The 26,379-nt window shown below is 34.1% G+C and overlaps 1 protein-coding gene across 2 annotated transcripts in view; it reads right to left on the bottom strand.

Annotated features, from left to right (window-relative positions):
• ACVR2A (activin A receptor type 2A) overlaps positions 1–26,379 on the bottom strand; it is a 91,983-nt gene that overhangs the window by 32,191 nt on the left and 33,413 nt on the right. For both annotated transcript variants that reach the window (XM_054562511.1, XM_054562512.1), the window contains exons 2-4: positions 6,477–6,684; positions 830–939; positions 474–628 (exon numbers count right to left, since the gene is read on the bottom strand). In XM_054562511.1, the coding sequence (XP_054418486.1) occupies positions 474–628; positions 830–939; positions 6,477–6,684 (473 nt within the window). The remainder of the gene's footprint in view (positions 1–473; positions 629–829; positions 940–6,476; positions 6,685–26,379) is intronic.

The following is a 26,379-nucleotide window of genomic DNA, read 5'->3' as shown; positions in this document are numbered from 1 at the left end:
ACAGCTTGGGTTCCTCCCAATAGTTAAAAGGATATTTTGGCAAGAAGTCTTGCAAAAGAGGCACAAAAATTTAGGAACAGAGAAGAGAATGGGAGGGAAAGAAAGGGTTATGTTTTCCTTTTCCCGCCATCAATTATTTCCTAAGAAACAAAGCAGGGTAGATCTCACACTGTAAAGTACTGCAATGACAGTAAAAGTCTCCCAAGAAGTATAAGAATGGATTATTCTCTAATCTAGCCTACCTCAAAACTTAGTGAAAAAATTTCAGGACACAGCAAATTAATATGTTTGCAAAACTAGCTATAGTTTCCATGACAATAAACATCCAAAAAATAACTCCAAAGTTATTTGTAACTTTGTAAAGTAAGTTTTATTTGTAAAGTAAATTGTAACAACCTAGTGGGTTTTACCACAGCAATATTCCTTTAAAACATACAATTTAAAATGGCACAAAACACAAGACCATAACTTACTTGAGTAGGAACAAGTACTGGAGGGTAGGCCATCTTATGATGTCTATACACCCAATATGCACAAATGACAATTCCGGCAATTAACATAAGTGGCACCAAGGAATAGAGCAAGATGTTGTAATAGGGTGGCTTAGGTGTAACCGGATTTGAAGTAGCTGTGGAAAGGGGAAGAAGGAAACAATTCAGACTTGGTCTAAAAACGCTATGATATGTATTATATGTATATATGTAAATAGGTATTATAGGATCAAATTTTAGGATAAAAATAAGAGTAAGAGAGGCAGGAGTAAATGACCCAATCAACACTTTGTTCTCAATCTATTAAACAGGCCTAAGCACTTTCCCTGTGAACTTACGCTGTGTGACTTCCATCTCCGGAAAATAAGAAAACCTTTCGTTACACATATTGCCCTCACAGCAACAAAAATATACTTCAGGGCTATCTTTTTTTTCTATACAATCAGTCCTGTAAAAAAACAAAGGAGGAATAATTAAAATCAACATTATTATACTGAATCTACAATAGATGTTTTTCTAAAGTTCTTCACAGAGATAAAATAGTAAGTCATTTACAGTCAACTTCACAATTTTTATTAATAGCCAATGATCAACTCTTAAAATCCAAAATTGTTCCTGAAATCCTGTTACTAAATCTCATCAGAATAAAATCAACAGCTGATTTTATAACAATCACATTGGCTGCTTGAGACTGTTGCTTTAACTTGGTTTTTATTGATCAGTGTAAAGCAACCATCTTTTTTGTTTAATTATTAGAAAATTTGAAAAGAAACATAAGCCAATGAAGTAATTTGGTCTAGGAGTGTTTTTTCTCACCAGAAATACAGCTTTCCCCTTTGAGTAATACAAAAGCTGAACACTATATATAAAACTATACGTATGTACATACAAATACATATATGAGGAGGCCTCCCCACCCCAAAAAAAGGAATTATTTTCTGAAGGGCAGGCCTCTTGTAGTACAAGTTTCCCCCACTAGGTGAGTGATCTAGAAACCCATCTGTATCAGTGTACCAGCTGGCGTTGTTGTGAGAGGCTGTGTTCATTTGGCTTCAGTGAGTTTTTTCGAAGACTCCTTCAACTCATTTGCCCATGATGGGTGATTTACGAGCACACCTGCCCACATCATGCTGAGTATTCAACAGCTGTTGATCAAAAATAGTGTGATCCCCGTACCCCACCTTATTTTTTACCTCATCTCACCCCAGGTGATTTTTTTGTGTGTGTGTCCCCAGATGAGAAAAGTCCTCAAAGGGAAACATTTTGCTGATGTGGAAGGGGTCAAACAAAAAAACACCTGAGCACTAAAAGGCATCAAAAGTGACAAGTTCAAAAACTATTCTGATCAGTGCAAAAAAATATCTCTCAACAACAGGTGTATAGTATCAAATGGAGAGTACCTATAAGGTGACTGAAGTTTAAATACAAAAGGATAAATACACAATTTTTTATAAATAAGTTCCAGGTTTGTTTGGGTCCCCCTGCATATACACATAGACCACAAACACAAAATGATGCAAGCTCCTATCTCAAAGCAGAACATATCTCAGTATCAGATGCCCAAACTAGGCTTTGGGAATTAAGTATCATTTTCAGTAGCAGTAGATTTAAATCCCCTGAACACAACAGACAGTGTTAAGATAAGCAACAAGAACATTATTTAACTACACACAGAACCTAGTGACTCAAGAAACCATCAGGTTAGGTCTATCTGGGGGGAAGGAAGAGGCAGCCTTCAATATAGGGTATAAGTTGCTGAAAAACTAGGGATTTAGCCTCTAGAACATATCCTAATCAACCACTAAGAAACATCTATACATTAGTACCCCCACCCTTATACCCAGAGGTGTAATTTCCAAGACCCTAGTGGATGCCTGAAACCAAGGTTAGTACCGAACCCTTACATATACTATGTTTTTTCCTATATATTCATACATATGATAAAGTTTAATTTATAAGTTAGGCACTATATGAGATTTACAACAACTAATAATAAAGTAGAACAAAACAATACTGTAGTTATTATACACGTGGCGCCTCTCTCTCTCTCTCTCTCTCTCTCTCTCTCTCTCTCTGATAACCAAGACAACTACTAAACGACTAATGGGCAGGTATATATACAGCATGCATACGCGGGACAAAGGGATGGTTCCAATCCCAGGTAGGACAACACAAGATGCATCACAACACTTAGAACAATGCGCAATTTACAACTTGTGAATATTTCTGGAATTCCCCATTCAGTATTTTTGCACCGAAAGAATAACACTCTTAAATCCCACCAGTAACTGAAACCACAGAAATCAATGAAACTTCAGCTAAAGAGGGACTACTGTACCTATTTTTAACTTAAAAAATTAAACATTTAAATATTGCTAATAAACATCAGGTAGAATTAAAGACATGTTACAAATAAATTATGAACTTTAATGATGGTTGTTAAAATAATAAGACAATTTAAAATGAAAAAGGTCAAGATATTTTAAGGAGAATAAAGTTTTTTTAAAAAATCAATCTTTAAAATCTATACCAATATCTACCTAACAAAAAGACAAATTAAAGCTAAATTTTTAAACACTAGATACAAAGAAATGTATATATAAATTTAAAATTTAATATTTAAAATCATGCCTCAAATTACAAGCAGTTAATTAACCTAGCCCAATTACTTTTTGCCATCCAATTTCATTCTTATTACTCTTTTCCTCCACACTTTGACATTTGTTGAATCTTCTTTTCCTTTCTCCCACTTCTCTTACTATCCTTAATATGTTTTTTAATCAAATTCAGAGCATAAAAACAGAAAGTGACACTTTTAAATCAGCATTTAATCCTCAGTAACAGAGCTGGTATAGAAAATATCACTGTAAGAACAAGCATTTGCACTGAACAACCCATACCCCATTATTGAGCAAAGTTTAACCTCCAGCAATACTGGTTTTAGATAAGATTACCTTTTTATTACAAAAAAGAACAGGAATCTCTGATTTCAATTAATTAATGAAAGATAGTTTTGGATATAGGTGATTCCCAAATCTAATTTTCCCCCAACTTCTTTCTACCTACATTAAAAAAATTTTGTTTTAATTTGTGGATGAGAGAGAGAGAGAGAGAGAGAGGAAGGAGGACAGAGAGAGAAACATTGATTTGTTGTTCCACTCATTTATGCATTCACTGGTTGATTCTTGTATGTGTCCTGACCAGGGATCAAACCCAAACCCTTGCCATATCAGGACAACACTCTAACCAACTGAGTTACCTGGCCAGGGCCTACCTCCTTTAAAAAAAAAACCAAACAACAACTGACATATAACTTACATACAACATTGTATATTATTCAGTTATATACGAAAATAGTATGATATCTGCATATGCTGTGAAATGATCACCACAGTAAGATCGCTAACATCCATCGCCATACAGCTACAAATTTTTTTTCCTTGTGATGAGAACTTTTAAGATCTACTTTTAGCAATTTTCAAATACACAATTCAGTATTAACTACAGTCACCATACTGTACATTACATTCCCAGGACTAACTTGTTTTATAACTGTAAGCTTACACCTTTTCTCCTCCTTTACCTATTTCACCCACCCCTTACCCTCAGCCTCTGGCAACCACCAATGTTTGGCTCTCTGAATCTATAAGGTGGTGTTTTTTTTTTAATTCCACATATACATGACATCATACAGTATTTGTTCTTCTCTGACTTATTTCCCTTAGCATAATGTCTTCAAGGTCTCTCCATGTGGTTTCAAAGAGCAAGATTTCCTTTGTTTTATGGTTGATTTATATACACACAAGAGAATATTATATTTTTATATATTACATATTAATATGAAAATATATATAGTATAAATACGTATTTTACTATGAATATTGTATGTACACACACATTTTCTTTATCCATTCATCCACTGATGGAGAGTTAGACTGCTTCTTCTTCTTGGCTATTGTAAATAATGCTGCAATAAACATGAAAATGGCACATACAGGGTCTGACACAAATAACGCTCCTTTTTTATTACAAAATCTTTTATTACAAAATCATAAGCATGTAATAACAATATCACACTCAAGCACACCATATGACACCTTAGGCAAAATGGTCAAAATAAAACTATAAATTATTACACCCATATTATTCCCCAACCAACCACACTCAGGCAGGTGTTACTTCTGTCGGAACCTATATATGTTTTTGAGTTGGTGTTTTCATTTTCATGTAAATATCCAGAAGTGGAATTGCTGGATCAACTGGTAGTTCTACTTTTAATTTTTAAGGAACCTCCATACTGTTTCTCCACACTGTTTTCTTAGTAGTCCAACTGACCTTTCAAAATAGCAAATATCATTTAACGATCACCTTTGTTAATAGAGAGGCTAAGAGTTTGAGCAGCATAAATATATAATTATAGAGAAATAATCCCTGGAAAATTCACAAATTTAGAAGTATACCCTAAATACTAAATATACATCTAAATGACTCAATTTCTCATAAAAGTGGAGCTAATCCAATTAGTATGGTCTTATTCAATATATTTTGTTATTAATCGCATATAGCCAATCACCCACACATGCATGGTAATCAAATGAGGCACCTGAATGCAAATCAAGAAATATCTAGCATTCCATAATTATATGAGTTTTTGACTCCAAGAAGTCTGGTGTTCTAGGACTTTGCAGCCTCTGCCAGTCATCAGCACCTACCCCCAGTGAAAATCCTGTGGCCCTGGCACAACACCTACGGTGATCAGCCCGACATCTGTGGCACTCCTCACAGAAAGATCACCAGCAGTCATTTACATGCCCACTGTATTTCATTTCCAGTACAGAATAAAACAATTTAAACAAGATCTTTTAAATAAAATGTAGCTTTATGAGGACTGTATTAGTTCTGATGTAATTCTGAACGTCAAGCTAAAATCTCTTTGGGTAAAGAACAACGGCCAACTTTGCAAGAAAAAGAAGAGTAAAAAATGTAGTAAGATCAATTTCTTCCAGATACATAAAGAAGAAACTAAAAGGAAATTAAACACTATGATTAAGCTTAGTCTCCTTGAGAGTAAATTTTCAGCACATACACTGTCTTAAGCAATTGTTAAACAATTTTAAAATTCTTTTTCCTTGAAATTGGCATTTTTAAAATGTTTATAATCCTAACAATATAAAAAAAGAAATTATTTCTAATCTATTAGGTTGGTCAAAAAGTCCGTATGTTTTTTCCTGTAAAATAAAAGACACATTTTTCATTTTCACCGATAACTTTATTGATTTGGATATTTTGAGTATGTTGGCTATCTCCCACTATTGGCTTCTACTAGGCAGAAGCCAGAGGTGCTGATAAACATCTTTCAATGCATAAGACAGCCCCACAGCAAAGAATTATTTAGCCAAACTGTCAACTGTACCAACAAACTGTGCAAATCTCTTCTGACACAGTCAGTCATAGCACCTTTTCCATACACTGCACAATCTTTTTTTCATTTAAGTTACATTTTTGCCTTTCTTGAAATCATAAAGCATAATATGCCAAAAATGTTGTGTATTTTCTTCCATCTTCAATATTAAAATGGCTACACCAAAAATTCACCAATTTTGATAGGTTTTTTTAAAAATGCGTGCTGATATGTCAAAATACAATCTAACAAAATTGTTTCAAAGGAAGTTAAAGACCACTAAGTGCCACGAAGAGCCATCTTACAGAAAAAAAAAACATTCTGGCCAACCCAATACGTTTCTCACTACTTGGTCAATTGTTCTGAGCAAATCAAAGATAAAACATAAACATGTCATACTTGTTTTATTACTTTAAAATACATATCTTGTCATTAGAGCATGTTATAACTGTCATCATAATCTCGTATTTTTAAAAATGGTGAGAAATAAAATGAAAATCCACACATTGATCTTTCCCCTTTAAAAATGGTAGTGGTGGTGAAAATTATTCAACATTATCATACAAAACGAAATGTTTCCTTACCTGTCATAGCAGTTGATATCATCCAGCCAACATCCCTGTTTCACTATTTCAATGGAACCAGAAATATTTTTCCAGGTAGCAAAACAATGTCGCCGTTTATCTTTGTCACCGTAACAGGGTTCAACACCAGTTCGATTGGTTTTATCTCTTTCCCAATTAGCATTATAGAAAATACACTCCTGAGTTTCGGATCTACCAAGTATAGCACCTGTAAGATAATAAAACAACAGCTTAATATGGCTGCATCATCTCATAAAATAATAGATTTGTCTCTCAATATACAAACTTCAGATCTTCCAAAAATGTCAATAATTTACTGTCTGCCTAGTGTCATAACATTGGGTTTAGGTTTCCAGGTCAATCGCTGCACTTTAAACATAATAAAGATAATAATGAAACGTGAGTACATATATCACAAGATTTCTCTGGAAAACACCAGTTTCGCTTTACTAAACAGTGTCCTTAATAAAAAGCATAAAAATTGTTAATTTTATTAAATCTTAACCTTTGAGTAGACTTCAATACTCTGCGTGGCAAAGTAGAAACTACACAAAAGCACTTCTGCCGCACACTAACAATGGCTGCTTCAAGAAAAAGCCCTTGCATGACTAAGCTGCAAAATAACCCAACCATGGTTATTCTTACTTGGGTGGTTTCAAAAATGAACCAAGCAAACCTGTTACTTCAAGAAAAACAACTGAGAGTATGCATCGCCAATAATAAAATTTGAGCTTTCAAACAAAATTAAGAATTTTGGAAAATTTGCATCCCTCACCATTAGCATGACACCTTCCCAATACTTAAAGAGCTTTCTGACAAGATCAGTGATAATATTAACAAATGTTACACTTAAATATTGAATAATAAAATGTCCCAATATTCACAAGATCTATACAATTCAGAGAACCAGTATTTTCAAATGAATGATGTGTGATGTTACAAAAGCACTCAAGGGGAAAAAAATCTATTCATTGTTCAAGATAGTCCAATACATTTTAATGGTACAGAGGACAAAAAGTTTATTAATTTCAGATTCTGCACTATAACTAACTTTAAAGAAATTATCTTTTGTCTTATATGGAAAAACAAGAGAACAGAAATACCCAAAATAATTCTGAAAAAGAGGTACAGAAGAGAAAACATATTATATTTTTAAGACTTTCTATAAAGCTTCAGCAATCATGAGTGTGGTCTCAGTGAGAAGACAGACACATGAACCAATGAGACAGAATAGAGAATCCAGAAATAGACCCACACATATATGGTCAATTGATATGCAGCAAAGATGCCAATAAACTCCAGTAGAGAAAACAGTTTTTTTAACACTGATGCTGGAACAATTAGACATCTATACAAAAAAAAACAAACAAACAACTCAACTCATACATCACATATACAAAAGTTAATTCTAAACATATCATAGACCTAAATAAAACCTGAAACTATGAAACTTCTAGGAAAAAACAGATGGAAAATCTTCGGAACACTAAATTATAAAAGATTTCTTAGAACACAAAACAGAGGAACTATTAAAAAAGAATTGATAAATTGAACTCCATTAAAATGAAAAATTCAAAAGTTAAGGAAAAAAGCTACAGACTAGAAGAAAATATTTGCAAATTATTATCTAAAAAATAACTGATATTCAGAATAGAGAAAGGTCTCTCATAACTCAATAAGAAAACTCACTACTCAGTTTCTAAAAAATGGTAAAAGGTTCAAATAGATATTTGCCAAAGAGATAGTAATGAAAAATACTACATGAAAAGGTACTCAATATCATTAATCATTAGGGAAATGCAAAAACTAAATCTAATATTAATTACAATAACAAGGAAAAGCAGACAATCTCAAGTGTTGATAAAAACATGTAGAGCAACTGGAAGGGTCTTTCACACACTAGGTGGAAATGCAAAATGGTCCAGCCATTTTGGAAAAGTTTGACATACACCTACCATACTACCTAGCAATAGCATGCCTAGGTTTTTATTTACCTAAGAAACAAAAACATATGTCCATGAAAAAATATGCTGTGCACTGGAATCCCCTCTATGTTTGAATGCCCTTGTATAGGCCCTGGGAATGAGCATCTGAAAGGCACACTGCAGGAGTGGCGGGGGGGTGGGGGGGGGCTGGGAGGATGGGGAATACAGATTTTTATATATATATATATATATATATATATAAATATATAAATATATAAATATATCTTGGGATATGTGTATGGGTATTTTAGGGGTAGAGGGCAAAGACCCATTAGTAATCTTATGTTCCTTCTTAGTTAAATTAAGTGCCACTGGCTTAGTAAGCTGTGACCTAACTTGGAATTTAGTTCACACACTGTGACCTTGCACAAGATACAAAAACTTTCCCTACCTTCTTTTCACATCTGATTCAATTTCCATAATAATTCCATCATTAATATTATGAATAATATCATAGTTTCATAATTCATACTTGGCCTAGTTATAGTAAATCAATAAGTCTAGTCAAAAAACCCAGTCTCAGACTTAAATTAGATATTGTTATATTTAGGAGGCACTGCCTATGCATTAATGACTACTACTTACCATTATTTTTCCTATCATTTAAAAAGAAAAGGAAAAGTATTATAAAAGATCTAAAATTTGGAAGACCATTTAGCCATTAAATAGGCCTGCAAAAGTCATATTCAAATCTAAAATACTCCTCCCCTGAGGAAAAAGTGTATTTCATCCAATGTAACTAGTTCTGAAGACAATCAAAATTTTGTTTTTTAAAAGCATAAAGTATTAAAATAATACACCACCACTAATTTCACACAGTCTCCTCCAGAAACAGAAGAGGGAGTACTTCAGAACTAATTTTACAAGGCCAGTATTACCTTGATACCAAAAACAGGTAAAGACTGTACAAAAAAAGAAATACAGGCTAACATCTCTCATTTACCACAGAAGTTTAGCAAACAGAATCCAACAATGTATTGTTTTTTAGGTAATACACTGAGACCAAGTGGAATTTATAGCAGGTATGCAAGGTTGGTACAATATTCAAAAAATAAATGCAAACTTCTAAATCAACCAGCTAAATTCAAAAAGAAAAATCATAAGATCTATCAGTAGAGCAGGAATAGAATGGCCTCAAAGTCACAAAGAGCACCTTCAAAAAACCTATAGCTAATATGACTGAACACTTTCCCTGTAAGATCAGAAAAAAAGCAATGATGCTATTCCCATTGTTCTTATATAACATGGTACTAAAAGTTCTAGCTATTGCAATAAGGCAAGAAGAAAATTAAGGGCATCCTGACTGAAAAAGAAGATATAAAATGTTTCTATTTGCAGATGGCATGACTGTCTTATCTAGAAAGTCCTAAAGAATCTTAAAACAAAATAATGCTAGAACTAGTGAGTTCAGTAAGGCCACAGGATACAAGATCAACACGCAAAACTTAACTGCATTTCTATCTATTGACAGAATGGACAGGTGAAACTGAAATTAGAAATACAATACCAGTTACAGTTACTCCTAAGAAAATAAAATACTTAAATGTAACCAAACAGAACATGTATAGGATCTATATAATGAAGATTATAAAATGTTGATAAAAGAAATCAAAGACTTGGAGAGACATACTGTGTTCATGGATTGAAGACAACATAACAAAGATGTCAATTCTCTCTAAATTAATGTACAGGTTAAAGTCATATCAAAAGCTCAGCAATTTCCTTTTTAACAGAAATAAGCTTATTCTAAAACTGTTTGAGAAAGAACAATAAAATAGGAGAAATCACTCTTCCTGATGTTAAGAGTGTAACTGCAGCACATGTAGCTGCAGTAAGCATGAGTGTGGTACTGCCAAGATGGACAGACACAAGGTCAATGAAATAGAGAGCCCAGAAATAGATCCACACAAATATGCCCAATTAATTGTGGACGAATAATCAAAAGCAATTCAATGGAGGAGAGAGAGATCCTTTTCAATAAATGGTGCTGGAGCAATGAAATACTGTTTAAGAAATATTTCATTGTTATCTATCATCATTCTAATAAGTTCCTAAAAGCACAGTTTCTACACAAAGGCTCCCAGGTTAAATCTCACATATGAGACAACTTTCATGTTTTCTCAAGGTAGCTATAACAAAATCCTACAAGTCCTTTAATCAGGACTTCTCATTCCCCCAAAATGCATACTACTTGCAATCTAATATAAAATGTTTTATTTTATATTTATTCATTGTTTTTAATCATTTGCCTATATATGTCCTTTTACATGTCAGAATGCCATGCGGTCTAAGACTATCCATTTACTTGCCCTCCAAACACAAACAGCAGTTAATGAGTAAAATGTAAAAATGAAATTTAACAACTGAATTTAAAAAAAAAACCCAACTACTACTGCTCCCCACTCCTTTGAAAATGGCAGATGGAATTAAAGTATTTACAATTATGAATTGCATTGATTTCTTTTCTAATTAAGACAACAATGTTTTTCATAGCCCTGTGGCCAGCCTTGACTCTCACAACTTTCCTATGTATACAACCAACTTTAAACAGAAAGAACTGTTAACAACTTACAAATCTGAGTCCCACTTCTAAAAAAATATTCTAATGCTGTATGAACCTATCAACAACTTATTGAGAATACACTATAAACAGACAACTTAGTCTTCAATGAAAGGTTAATGAAGTTTCAAAAATAATAAATCCAACTTGAAAAGACATTCTTATTTTCCTTTTACATGCCATTGCTTTCTTCCACTTAGGGATAGAACACGTCCAAAGAGAAGTAGCTAAGGAAGGAATCAAACTGAAAGATGCCTTCAATCCAAAACATTTTATACACAAGTAAAAAATAAAACAGTATCAAAAACAGTACACAAAAGAATGATTTAGGGTAAATTAAATAACTGGGAAATTCTAGTATAATACAATCCTTCATGGCACCAAGAAACCCTAAAATAAATAAACATAAACAGCATTTTCTTAGTTCAACCTGAAGGATTCCCAATTTTCCCCCAATTAGATTTCCTAAAAATTTTTGACCAACTTGAAATATACAAACCTTATATATTTATATGAAACAGTCCAGTATATACTTATTTTAATTCATGAATTTAGTTTTTATAAATACCTTAAAAGCACAGAAGTTTTACACAACAATTTTGTTCAAACTTCACATATATCTTTCAACAAGAATTGTCCCATTACCTTCTTTCTGAGTCATCTAAAAGTATCAAAATGTAAATAATTTTTACCTTTAAGTTTTTTAAGAAGCAATAACTTTTGAAATCATACAGGCTATTGTCACTGGAAATGTTTCTCAAAGCCACGTATATCCAACACATAGTACTAAGACAGTGTTTTTTTTCTCACTGCTCTATTTGTATATAAAAGTAATTACTTACAATATTTTAAAAGTGAACTTTTAAATTTTTAAAACACCTTTGTAAATAGTTTATAACAAATTATGATAGTAAGTCACCACCGCCCCCATGAATTTATTTGTTAAAATCTTTATCCTTTTCTATGTGTTCCCTCTAGAAACTTCTATAAACATTTAAAACTAGCACTGACTGCCATCATTTCAAGGTTGGCTATCTTTTCCAAACATTATATTTTTATTCAAAATAAAAGTATTGAAAGAAAGCCTCAAATATGAAAAAGGTTGTCAGGACTCAAATATAAAATGATTCTCATTCTGAGAAGTAATCTTTTAGAGAAAATTTTACTTTATATTGAATATATATAGATGAAAATCTAATTATATTCTGTACAATTAATTAAAACACCAAGATAAGGGCTACAGATAAATGTTGTAGGAATTTGAAAATAAATGCCTAGTACCTCCATTAGACTAAGAGCTTCTAAAACAAACCCTGGTACCATCTCTCTATCACCAGTACCTGGAACATACAAGGACTCAATAAATGTGCACTAAATCAATTCACAGGGACAAAAAAAGGGAGGGAGATTTTACAGAGGAAATGGAACTACAGTAGGACTATTAAAAAGAGACAAAATAAGGTAAAGATAGGGAAGATCATAACCAAATAAATAGGGTTGTGAATAATCAGTGTTTGAGAAGACTGCTCTCACTAGACATAAGTGGTTCATGTTTTTTAGTACTGGGTATAATCTAGACAGGTCTGCAAGACATCAAAAGTCAAAAAAAGATAGAAGAGGAATTTTTAAGATTAATTGACAACAATGAGTGAACTATGTTTAAATGAAAAGAAACTCAGTAAGTAATACTAACTATCCAATAAAAACTAAGGGTCTGTAATATTCATGCTGACCAGATGGCCACAGGTATCAAAAAGGAGTAGCAAATTAGAACACTGATATCAAGTTTTTGCTTTCCATAGTCCCTCATTTCGTCTCTCTGAGTATAAGAAAGTAAGAGATAAAAGTGATATAGTTTAAAACGCATAGATACAGGGAACAAATTGACGGTTGCCAGATAGGAGGGTAGTAGGAGGGATGGGTGAAAAAGGTGAAGGGATTAAGAAGTACAAATTGCCAGTTGTAAAAATAGTCACAGGGATGGAGAGTACAGCATTGGGAGTACAGTCAATAATATGGTTAATGACATGTGGTATGGTGTATAAGAGTACATCGAGGTGATCACTTCATAAGTTATATAACTGCCTATTCATTGTTACACATCTGAAACTAATATATTGTAATACTGTATGTTACCTATAATTTTGAAGCTTAAAAACTTTTTAGGTGATTTGATTTATAAGTGATTTAGGTTAGGTGATGGGCTGTTTCTACATGTTTATCTTACACCATCTGACAAAACAATGCTTGCTTCCACACATATTTACTACCCTTTGTTTCTCTTTGCTGCTAATTCTCTTCCTGATATTTAGTCCTACTGTCATGGGAAATATATACTGACCAGGATAAATATCTTTAAGTAAAAGGGAAAATAGAAAATGTTTGCCTATAGCCTCGAAATGTGTGGGATATCTATAAATCCCCAGGTCTCAAGATTAAAATAGCTCTATATAGTTCTCTGGCATTCATTCAAAATGCGAATTTCATAGAAACAGGCACAAGTATATACATCTACTACTTGGACTGTATTAAACAGACTTCTGATATTAGATGTTCATCTTTTGGTAGTCAGGGAGGTCATGGTGACTGCAGCTAGAGGTCAACACTCCAATCAGAATTAATGGACTATTTTTATAAATTGTACAAAAGCCAAAATGGGGCCTAAATTTAGAGGAGTAAGAGATGAAAGGTAAATTCTCAAAATCAGAACAGACTTCCTAAAATATATTAAGAAAGCACACACACACACACACAGACTACTAAAAACAATCTACAAGTCTCAATTACACTGAAAAGATACTATGTGCATTAAGGTTTTTTAGTGCTTTATTTACTTGGGAAGATTTAGGCCTTTTTAGTAACTCATCGAACTATGATGTAGAAAAGAGTAAAAATGGATAATTTCAACTGCTATAATATGAAATATTATCCTTGAAGAACCTAAGTCTAAGTACTGAAGAGTGAGAACCTTTAAAAAAAAAAAACTCATCACAAAAATTTTCATCAAAGTATTATCTAGCAGTTCAAAACTAACTGAAGAAAATTAGCAATATTTATTAGAGTACCAAACACTTCTATTAAAAGAATGAAAACTCACTATGACATTAAATAATAACAGAATATAAAATCACTTAAATAGCCTTATTTTGAAAATCACCAATAGCCTTTTTCATGTTTATAACTAAGATTTCTACTATTAGAAAAGAAAAATCTAAAATTTTTGTTTATTACTTTTGTGTTATATAATTTTTCCCACTGAAATATTCATTTTAATAATTTGTTTCTACTGCAACTATAAACACATCATAGGTCTTCTGGTATCCTTTCTTTTCTATATTAATACACATCATAGAACACAAGTCACCTTCCCTATTTGGCTGCCCTGGACTGTTTTCAAGCATTAGTAAGAAAAGTAAAGTCCACAATGTCCCAAAAGACTTGTGATAAACAGGTCACAAATACAAGAAAGGAGAATAAGTTTTCAAATAGTTTCTGCAAGGCGATGCAACATTCTAGGTCTTGCCAATCTTTTTTTTTTTTTTAAACGAAGCACCTTCCTACCACCAAATAATCACTTCTAAAGAAAAACACAAACACACAAACACTTTCTGGCATCCTTCCCAGGAATATTTTTTGCCTTGCCTGTTACATTCTGTACTTAGTACTTACGATCAGTATGACAAAATATTGCAAGATTCTGTCCACCTAGCTCATGTAATACAAACTAGAAACACAACTAATATGTAATAAAATTAAAAAGGTAAACCCATGTTGTGACACTAGACAGTGCATGCATGTGTGTGAAAGGAAAGTAAAAGTACTTAGAAGAAGTCAACATTTAACCACTGGTTACTTAAGGACTCCTAATGTTAATTCCTGACAAATTACTTAAAGTAAACACCTAAAATGTAATTCAACATTGTTAACTCCTAAGTGACTAATTTTCTCCATATAGTTCCCAAATAAGTATATATCTACTTATATACACACCAAGATTTAAAAAATAATAATTGCTAATTTTTTCAAACCTCTTTCTTAAAAAGCCTCAACATAAAGTTTTAGAGTCCCAAAGAGAGCACCAAATTTGTAATAGAATTTTCTTTTATAAAAGAGGCAAGAAACCCCTTTATAGATTTTTATTTATTTACTTATTCTTTAGAGAGACTGAAAGGGAGGGAGAATGAGAAGGAGAGAAACCTCGATGTGTGAGAGAAACAGAGATGGTTGCCTTTCCTATGTCCCAACCGGGGACCAGCCTGTGGAGCAGCCCATGACCCAGGTGTGTGCCCTGACCCAGGCGATGCCCAACCCACCAAGCCGCACAAGTCAGGGCATAAAACCCCTTTAAATAAATTCCTTACAATTTGCCTATTTCTTAATTTGCTTAATTTTAAGTCAAATTTAATACAAAAAAAGCACATTTCTGCATTAGCAAAACTTTTAGAACAGTTTATTTCTTAAATTCTTCACTAAATACAGAAGGTACTCTCTACACAGGGCTTATTCAATAGAGGGTGCTAACTAACCTGCACTCAATAATTAAATATTAAATAACAAAAGACATCCATTGTAATATTTCCTTCCAAAAGAAAGAAAAATTTCTTTAAAAGTCACAGATATAGACACACTGACATACAGCAGAGAAAATACAATATGAAAGCATCTGAATCAGAGAGATTTCATCTTTAAAAGGTAACCATTCTCATCCTCTTAAGGAATGACTTGACATCTGGGCAGATATAGACTTCAAGTTGGTATATATGATTGGTAGTCTAGAGCAAAGCATTGACTTTTGTCATCAATTACCAAAGAACTTCACTTTCCTGAATACATAAAGTATATATATGCAGAAGCCAGCAAAAGAGCAAGTCACAAAACTCCATATTTGTGATTCAATTAACTAGCACCTGGGACATTTAAGATTGTTTTTTTAAGAGGACAGTCCAAGAAAGCCTGGAAAATTTCCAGACCTCAACCTCCCTGTGCCTTTTAATTATTTCAAAGAGGGTAGAGGTAATGGTTGTAAGAAAAGACCGGCTTTCACTCATTTTAATCAATATAAGTAGGCTTCTTATAATATTATGGGGAGAGATTTCCAATTAAACAAAAAAGAGAAAAAATAGGAACTCAATGTTTTCCCCCACACAAATAAGAAAATTCCACTCTTCTACCCCTTCCACTCTGGCAGGACACTAATGTCTATTCTGGTGACATGTTACGTGAAATTTTATAGGACACAAAGCATCATCTACATTCAACAAATATACAGCGGGGTCTACCTGGAAAAAGTCCAGGCGCTATTACTCTAACGAGGACAGTTTGCATTGACATTGATGTAAGCTGGCAGCAAAAGAAAGTAGGCAGGAATGCACATGTGTGAACAACTTTACTGTACTCATCACTGGGGGGTGGTAAATGCCCCTGAGTGAGCATGTGTACTATGTGGCCATCACATTCAAAATCATTGAGCGAGCAGAGCAACGAATCTGCATCAGATTTTGCGTTAAGCTTGAACATTCTTCCGTGGAAACTATTCCGATGACTCAGAAGACCACAGCCATGGGCAACTGGTGATTGGCAGCCTCATCTTGAAAACACGCCTGTTCAGGCATCACATCTCATGCTTGCAAAGTTGTTTGGCAAAACATCAAATCACCCAGGTGACTCAGCCACACCTACAGCCCAGATTAGGTGCCCTGCAACTTCTGGCTTTTCCCAAAACTAAAAGCACCTTTGAAACAGAACAGGTTTCAGACCATCAATTCAGGATCAATGATAGGGCAGCTGAGGGCAACTGTGAGAACTGCGTAAGGTCCCAAGGTGCCTACTTTGAAGGGGACTGAGGTGTCATTGTCCTATGTACAATGTTCCTTTTATCTTGTATCTTGTACCTTCAACAAATGTCTATGTTTCATACTACTATATGGCTGGATACTTTCTGAACAGACCTTGTATAGTGCTAGAACACACTGTGTGAGGCACTTCAACATTTAGATACTAAGCAGAAATAGTGAAAAATAAAATATTTTCAAACTCTGAGAAATCTTTAACCTCAACCTGGAAAGACGAGAAAAATGAGAGGCTTATTTCCAAAATAAAACACTGCAGGAATAAAGAGAGAAACTCACAAATCACTAGATACTTCTGAATTTCAATTGAGGTTTATTCTAATTTCTCCTGTAAGTTAAGTGGGAAGGCAGTAATGACAGATAAATAATCAGAAAATCACAAAAACTATGGAATTTTAATCTTTATCAATGTACTTTATGTAAAAGGAAAAATAGGTTAATGCCCCTAAAAATGTAGACTTTTGTCCTGGACTGAATGTAGAAGATAAAAAGGTGAATAAAGAAATATAAAAATCAAGTGAGTACACTTAGAGTATACTAAGTGCTCACTGGTCTGTGTGATATTAAGAGCAGCCACAGCAACTCACTCACAGGTAGAAAGGACACTTTAGAAAGTAAATAAACTCTCCATAAAGGTATACTAGCCATAAAGAAATTCATACTAGCTCCCTTAATGAATAAAATAAAATAAAATGTTACCTATTTTGTCAAATGAAAATTTATCGATAACTGAAACAAAATGAAACAAAAAGACCAAAATCAGGTTAGAGGTTAAAGTCATAAGTAACAGAATTAGAGAAAATCTAAACTAGTTTTTGAAGGAGGTGTCAGTAGAGTAGGAAGGTTATTACTGCGAGTCACCAGTCTCCCTGAACAAGAGCAATAGTCTCCCAAACTGATTTCCCAGCTTCCACTTTTATCCCATCCAATCATTTCTTTTTATTGTCCCCAAACTCTTTGTTTGTTGTTCAAATACAGTTGTCCCCATTTCCCCCCACCCTTCCCTACCTCTCACCCTCAATTGTACCCCATCTTTGGCTTTGTTCATGGGTCCTTTATACATGTTCCTTGATGACCCTTCCCCACCCATCCAATTATTTCTTTACCAAGAAGCCAGAGCCTTTATTAAAACAAACAAAATCAACTCTTTGCCCTAATTTAAAACCATCAAATGGCTTTCCACTGCCCTTAGCCTTTAAATAAAACTTGAACACTTAAGTCCTTCCACAAATTGGCTCCTCTTCAGCTTTAATTCTCAGCAGTTGAGTGAACTTCCTTTGAACATCAAATTCTTTCAGGAATTGATATAATCTTTCCACAACTACCTTCCCTATCTCTAACTCCCTTTAATGGGTGAGAGAGCAGAGTGGAGTTAAAACATTAAGAAAATGCTTGAAAAAACTGGAGAAGTTATCAGATCATGAAATGAACAAAGGCAAAATAACTCTAGTTTCGAAATATTTCCCAAACAACTAAGAATTGTTTGATTAAACTCATTAAGATTTTAAAATATATATTTACCATCTTCTTCACTCCCAATAAACTACTGATTTCTAAACTTTAAGGAGTTAAAATAATCAGTTAATTTTCTATCATATTTCTATAACCATTACCCCTTCCTCCAAAAAAAAGCCTCATTTGCTACTTAATTCATTAGAGACTGGAAAAAGCCCTTAAGTCTAGCAACCTTTCTCTGAGAATACCTAAAGCACAGAAATACAAAACATGTACCCTTCCTCTAAAATTCAAACAAAGCTAAGCAAAAATTTCAGATAAACTTTCTACATCAAATGAATATCTGAATCTAGTGTATAGTTACTGTCCTCTCACTTTTTAGTAAAAAGGTAGAAGTTATATTTGTAAAAGTCAACTTTGCCCTGTTTAAAGATAAATACATGAATCCAACATCTTTCAACAGTTACCAAAGTTGTTTTAGATACTGGCTTGTTTGGATCCTAGGAAAGAGGAGTAGCAGGAATAATTAAATCAGATTAACACACATTGTTTACTTAGTATTACAAAGTATATCTATCTAATCTAAATCTTTCACATTTTAATTCTAAAATATTTTCTCCAAATCCAGCTTTAATCTTCACCTTCTAAAATGAAAGAAAATTTCTTTTCTTTTTTTTTTAAGATTTTATGTATTTGTTTTTAGAGAGAGGGGAAGGGAGGGAGAGAGAGGGGAAGAGAAACCTCAATGTGCGGTTGCCTCTTGTGTGTCCTCCTAACTGGGGACCTGGCCTGCAGCCCAGGCATGTGCCGTGACTGGGAATCAAACTGGTGACCCTTTGGTTCACAGGCTGGCACTCAATCCACTGAGCCACACCAGCCAGGGCTGAAAGAAAAAAACTGTCAACACTTTGTCTTGCTATATGGATTCTGCCCCAAATCTAACAATTTTGTTCTATGTTAATTACCACAATAGAATTATTTTAATACTATCTCAATAGGTTTTTCCTTCCACAACTTAATGAAACAAAACATTTATACTATAGGCAATGATTTTTACTGTAAGTATTCATATTTCTCTGCATAACCAGTCAGTAGTTAATAGTTTTTGAAAAGTAAAAAAAAAAAAGCAGCATGATAAATGTCATACAGTTTTAACCAAAATCAAAGTTACAGGAGAAAATAGTCTAGACTAGCCTCCCTCAGAACGCTGTCATATAAATATTTGTAAAGCATTCTACATTTAGTTCACAATTTTTATCACCTTCATTAATAAAACTTTCACTTGATATGTCTGAAAACAAGCCACATTTACTTCAACAATAATCACTGATACGTTTTACTATGTGGAGAATTAAACTATTTTCTAATATGCCACCACATATATTCAATTAATAAAACTAGGAAAACTCCTGCTTATTTAAGCTAACAGTAAAAAAAAGAAAAAAAAAACTTTTTGTGTTCAGTAGTACGACAGACAACCCTGGAAAAGTAGAACTGAAGAATAGTCAATTAGGGTAAATTATTTATTTTTTTAATTAAACATTTTCTTTTAAGAGAATGACAGATTTACATGCAGTTGTATGGAATAATAAAGAGAGATCCTATGTACCCCTACCGAGTTTCCTCAAATGGTAAGATCTGACAAAACAATGGAATAACTATGATACCGGCAATGATACAATCCATTAATCTGATTCAGATTTCTGTTTACTTGTACTTAATTGTGTGCATAGGTGTGTGTGTATTTAAAGCAATGTTTTTCAGATGTGTAGGTTCATGTATCCACCAACATAATCAAAATATGAAGCAGTTCCATCACTACATACACCTCCCTATTTACTTTTAAATCTAGTATTGGGAGAGAATCAACACATTGATACATCCTTGCTTATGTTCTAGTAAGTTAAATATTTTGAAAAGAATGCTGCTAGCCCACCTTGAATGCAATTCACCATTTCTTCAACATCCTCCCACTCAGAAATGTTTATATCCATCATTCTCTTAAAGAACAAAGATCCACAGAACCCTAACAATTATTGGGTTGTTCCTACTCCTTTATTTGTGAAAAAAATTAAACATGAGACAAATTTTTTTTTTACTAGTGAGCCACTGAAAGAGACCAAAATAAGATTTAAAGAAGTTCAAATATAGGGCACTTTCCTCCAAGTTAAAAGCCACTTTCCCAGGGCCAAAACTTAACTAAGGGCACAGCTGGCCAATGTTTAGGTTCAGGGCTATCCTCAGAATGGAAGTCTGGGATCAGTAAGTGTGTAAGCAGAGAGCAAAGGAATTCAGACACAGAGACTTTAATAATAATGCTACTATTGTTACCCCTCTCTATACTCAATGATGTATTTGTATACTGAGGAGACAAAGAGGGAACAGGAGCAATAGGACAGGAGAAAAGGATAGAGACAAAAAGCTTTTGAAATGACATAGGTAACAACTGCCTCCACCAGAGTTGTTCTCAGTTAAGCAGCTGGCTGGTTGGTGACTCAGGGGTCAACAATTCTAATCCCTGGCCTTTCACTAAATCTGAAGACCAATTCCTAGTGGAACTCACATACTTTCTTCCCACTTAGCACTTATGCCCACCTGATTCAATTTTCAGTGAAGCACAATTTTCCTTTTTAAAAACAAATGAATAACAGTGAACAACTTCAATAAACGTTTGAGCCCCAATAATATTGTAATATTTATATGTGATGCTAGGTGGGTACTGGAAATATTAGGGGAATCACTTTGTAAACACTAAGATTGTCTAACCACTATGCTGGATACATGACACTAACACAAAATAATATTGAATGCATGTTCCTTGACTTGACCCTACCCCTGAAGCGCCCATGGACAAGGACAGCGGGGAGGAAGACTGAATGTGGGAGGAGGGTGGGAAGGGCAGGGGAGAGCAAAAGGGGAAAAATGGGGACAACTGTACTTGAACAACAATAAAAAATTTTTTTAAATAATATTGAATGCAAACTGTAATTGAAAAATGTTTTAAGCCAATGGGAACTCACAGATCTATAGATAATGAAAGCCTCATAAATCTGATGAAGAGAATGACAGTGGTAAGTTGATGAAAATTATGTCCTAGGTGCCACACAATCCAAGATCTGTCTCTACTATTAGCATTTTCAAGTATAAACAAACACACGTCACATATCTAACACCTAAGGAGAGGCTTTGTGGTAATGCTTAAGAGAAAAGGCAGCAGCACTGGTGTTAAGAAAATTGGTTTTAGCAAACCAAATTTTAATTTTTTGCTTACTTTGCTACTTGGGAAATTTTTTGTAAGCTATTTCATTCATTTTATCATTATACCATACAGTAAAAAGGGAGAGGTCCAAGAGAGACAGTAAGTGAGACATATTACAAGAAAAACAGAAATAATAAGAAGTGAGCAGACTGTTTAAATGAAAAAAGGAAAAAAGACCAAAACTTGAGGATTATTCATGGGAATGAAGGCATTTAATCCTTTCAAGATCAGGTGAATGCTAGTGTTGAAGATACTGACAGGAGCATAGTACCAAGCGTACAATAAAGCTCTATAGTTTTTCGTCACAGAAGTACCAGACACTGCCTGCTATTCTATTTTCTCCTTCCTTATTTATTTTGCCACAAAATCTTAACATTTTTCACTAATAGGCTGTAATGTTTTTGGATCCCTGAAGCTAATTTAGAAAGAAAAGCCGAGAAGTAGACCTTATGTCCCATGATTTTTTTAAGATAATTTTTTAACGATTTTATTTATTTTTAGAGAGGAGAAGGGAAAGGGAAAGAGAGGGAGAAAAACATCTATGTGTGGGTTGACGCCTTGTGCGCCCCCTACTGGGGATCTAGCCCACAACATGCATGTGCCCTAGACCAGGAATCTAAGGAGCAACCCTTTGGTTCGCAGGCTGGCACTCAATCCACTGAGCCACACCAGACAGGGATGACTTTTTTTTTTTTTTTAATAAAAATGTTTCCTGTGAGCCCTGTCCAGGTGGCTCAGTTGGCTGGAGCATTGTCCTATATACCAAAACGTTGCAGGTTTGATTCCTGGTCAGGGCACTTACCTAGGTTGGAGGTTCCATCCCTGGTAGCAGTGCATACAGGAGAAAACCTATCAATGTTTCTCTCTCACATCTCTCTCTCTTTCCCCGCCCCTTCCTCTCTCTCCAAAAATCAATAAACATATCCTCAAGTGACAATTTTAAAAAAATGTTTTCTGTGATACAAAGCAGCTTTAACCTGCAGGTGGTCAGTCTGTCACCTTCATCTGACATCTGTGTTAATATCACCTTGAATTCCTGAGGAAAACCACAAACACATGTGAAGATCTGATGTGTAACATTTTTATGATCACTTTCAAGCTGGAAGCATACTATACTATTCCTAACTTATGCTATGCAGCCAGTACCATAATTTATGCCTCTAGAGGCAATAAGAAAGTCATGGTAGTGTTTCCAGTGTGGAACCTGCACAACTTCCATCAAAATCACCAAATGCTGATTCTGGGACCCAATCCAGACCCACTAAATCAAATTGTCTAAAAGTGCGTTTTTTTGGTCTGGGATGCTGCATTTTTAATAAATGTTTCTGCATATCAAATTATGTGTAGGGATTATATATGAAAACAAGAATGTTTAAGCATGAAACACTGTAAGTAGCACAAAGGAGATATTCAATCATAGTCTGTCTTCTCTGGAAATGGAGAAAACAGAGGATTATATTTTATCACCAGAGAAAATACCTTACTAGTGGGGGTGGCTTTTTGTTCTCAGTTGGTTTTTTGGTCTGTTCAGAGAAGAGGAGAGGGATTAATTGATGGAAAAAGAATATTAAAGATAGACTACAGATAATCCCTAAACAGGATTTCTACCTTAAACAATCAAGATTCACAGAAGTTATAAAAATGAATTACTCGTAATACTATATATTAGGAATTATTACTTCTAATGTTAATATTCCTAATATAAAATGTTCTAAACCTCTAAATTTAAAAATTAGAACAGTCCTTATTTCAAATTATATATTCATCTGGTTTGAATGTCTATAATCCTGCTTAGCTTCTATGTGACTAATAAAAGCAAAAAAAATTGAAAGAGATGTGGGAGATAAAAATAAACTCATTTTGTGCATAGGAAATCTGGTATTACTTAGTAAGACCTGTGATCCACCAAGACTCACCTCATGTATAAATCATTATAGACCTATAGCTAAGAGTCAATGCCTATATATACATGGGTATTATAATGTATATTTGTATAACATGTATTATATGTATTACAATCTATAGGATTCTAAAATTTTTTCATTTAAACTTATTTTTACAAACTTAATGGTATCTTACCTGATCCTCACAACAATCATACAAGGTAAACAGGAATAAATATCATAATTCTGACCCAACTCTTACTCTAGACTTAAAACCCAATGCTTAGCTTCATAACTGAGTCTAAACAGACCTTGGGCCCTGGTCAGTGTGACTCAGTTGGCTGGAGTGTTGCCTGTCCCGTGACCGAAGAATTCTGAGTTCCATTCTGGGCCAGGGCACATACCTGGGTTGCAGGTTCAGTCTCAGGTCTGGGCATGCATGACCCCCACCCCCTCCATCGGGGTGCATAGTGGAGGCAACCAATTAATGTTTCTCTCTCACATTGATGTTTCTCTATCTCCCTTCCTCTCTCTCTAAAAGCAATGGGGGAAAAAATGTCCCTGGTTGAGGATAACAAAAGAAAAAAGGAAAAAACAGATCTTGAAATCATCTTTTCTGGTGGTTAGATGCAGTGTGAATAAGCTAGACTTGAGTGCTAAATAAAACTTTGTTGACACTACCCTCAGAGATTATTTCAGTGGGTCTAACGTGGGGCTCAAGAATTTTTATCCAGTACTCAAGGTGATTCTAATGCTGAGAGATCCTCAAACCACAGCTTGAGGATCACTAATTACTTCAATCTCAGCTGAGACCCAGAGAGATGAAGTGATTAGGTCATTATGTGGTGGAGTGGGGATTCAATCCCAGACTTCTATTTTCATTTTCACTATCCACACCATTCACAAAACAAGACTTAGAAAATCTTTCTCCACTTAATTTTAATTATAAGTAAAAAAAAAAAAAAAAAATCATCAATTATCCAGAGGTTTCACCAAGCTGAACTCTGAAAACTGCTGTAAGGGGTAATAGCTTAGTAGATATGGTATGAGCATGTATTCCAAAAAAAACTCTGTTGTAACTCTTTTTCCTTCCTCTAGATATTCCAAACTAAGAGGAATAACAGGAAGATGTGTCATATTGGTCAAGGTCACTACATGCATAATCTCACTTAATCTACGTTATTCTATGAAGTAGGTACTATTTCTGCCCAATTTGTGAAGAAACTGAGGCTTGGGGGCTGTAATTTGCCAACGAATATAAAGTTAAGTGGTTAGGCCACGACTGGACCAAAGTAAAAAGCATCAACTCTTAACCTCACTTGTATACTGTGGCCAATGTCCCTATCACTAGGTCTTATTCACTGCCTGAGCAATAAATTTTCATATAATATTCTGCATCTTTCATTTGCTCTTAAGTCACTAAGAACACCATCCGGTTCTTATTTCACAAAAATCAATCATTTACCTCAGACCTTTCTTCTCTACTATATTAGTGTAAATCACCCTCTACTACCTCCCTGCTACCCCTATTATTTCTCTGCAATCAATTTCACTGCTGATTCAATGGCTTCTCTTGGGTGTCATTATGAGAAACTACTGCTCTCCTCCAAATTGTAATGACATAGCCTAGGCTAAAAAGCCCTTGATCGAGAAAGATGCTTTCCTTAAAATAATTACCTTGTTCCTCTTATAGAATATTAGCCATTGTCAATTTCTGCCATTTCCTATTTTTATCTTCTTTTGAATCTTTGCTGTTCTCGTCTTCCAGAAGGTTTCCCCACCATCCACCAAAACTCTGTTTCAAATGAGTTTCTCAATCTGACTCCCTCCTGAAATTTCACAAGGTTTCATATAGAATTCCCTGTAATAGGTCTATCTTAGAGATTTATCTGTGCTCCTCTTATACCTTCCCAAGTTCCTGGCTTCATTATAATCTCACTGAACACTCTAAACCTAAATTTTCCAACACAGTAGCCACTAACCATGTGTGGTTACTGAGCACTAAAAATGTGGCTAATTGAAATTGAGTTGTGCCACAAGTGTAAAGTATACACTATTATATCAAAGGCTTTGTACAAAAAACAAAAAACACAAAACCTAATAGTTTTCATACTGATTACATGTTGAAATATCTTTAAAATACTGAGTTAAATAAAATACCACATTATTAAAATTAATTTCATTTTTTCTTTTTACTTTTTAAAATGTGGCTACTAGAAAATCTAAAATTACATTTTGTGGTTTATATTGCAGTTCTCCTGCAGCACTGCTTTAGACACTGCACCATCCTGTGTTTAACTGGTCTAATGCTCTCATTATAACACAGGTCATATTAGGCCTTCTTAGAACATACCCACTCTTATTTTTCAACCATTGCTTCAAAGTTGTATCATCCCATAATAAAATCCAAAGCACTATTTCATCATAAATAATAAATGTATGCATTTCAAGGAATACCATCTGGAAATGAAGCTACCATGAATGTCTCCAAAGTGAGAACTACAAATTAGATATCTATAAAATGAGCTACTCATAACCACCCTGCCTATTCTAAACGTAGTCTTCTCCTATACTTGAAAATTATTCTCTGGAATTTTTCTTATTGCTCTCTCCTATGTACTTAAAAGGTGCCCCCAAGAAGGTAAGGAAATGGTTATCTCTAACAGACAAAAAGGAAAATCCTAGAAACCATAGAAAGACCAATATAACTTTTATTGCTGAAGTATCTATATGTAAAACCACATGTATATATAATTCTGGGAATTGGAGGATACATTAAGAAAGAAAATCATCATAACTTTCAGAAAAAAACACATTTAACAGCACCTGCCACAAATCCTGCTCAACCAGATGACCTGGAAGCAGTGGCAGATGATTCAGACTCTTACCATGGTCATCTAGTAGCATTTCTG

Source organism: Pteronotus mesoamericanus, unplaced genomic scaffold (genome assembly GCF_021234165.1).
Source record: "Pteronotus mesoamericanus isolate MK-2021 breed Mesoamerican mustached bat unplaced genomic scaffold, CSHL_Meso_final scaffold_651, whole genome shotgun sequence".
NCBI classification, from domain to species: Eukaryota; Metazoa; Chordata; class Mammalia; order Chiroptera; family Mormoopidae; genus Pteronotus; species Pteronotus mesoamericanus.
The sequence above is the reverse complement of the archived record's forward strand: the minus strand, read 5'-3'. Positions and strand labels throughout refer to the sequence as shown.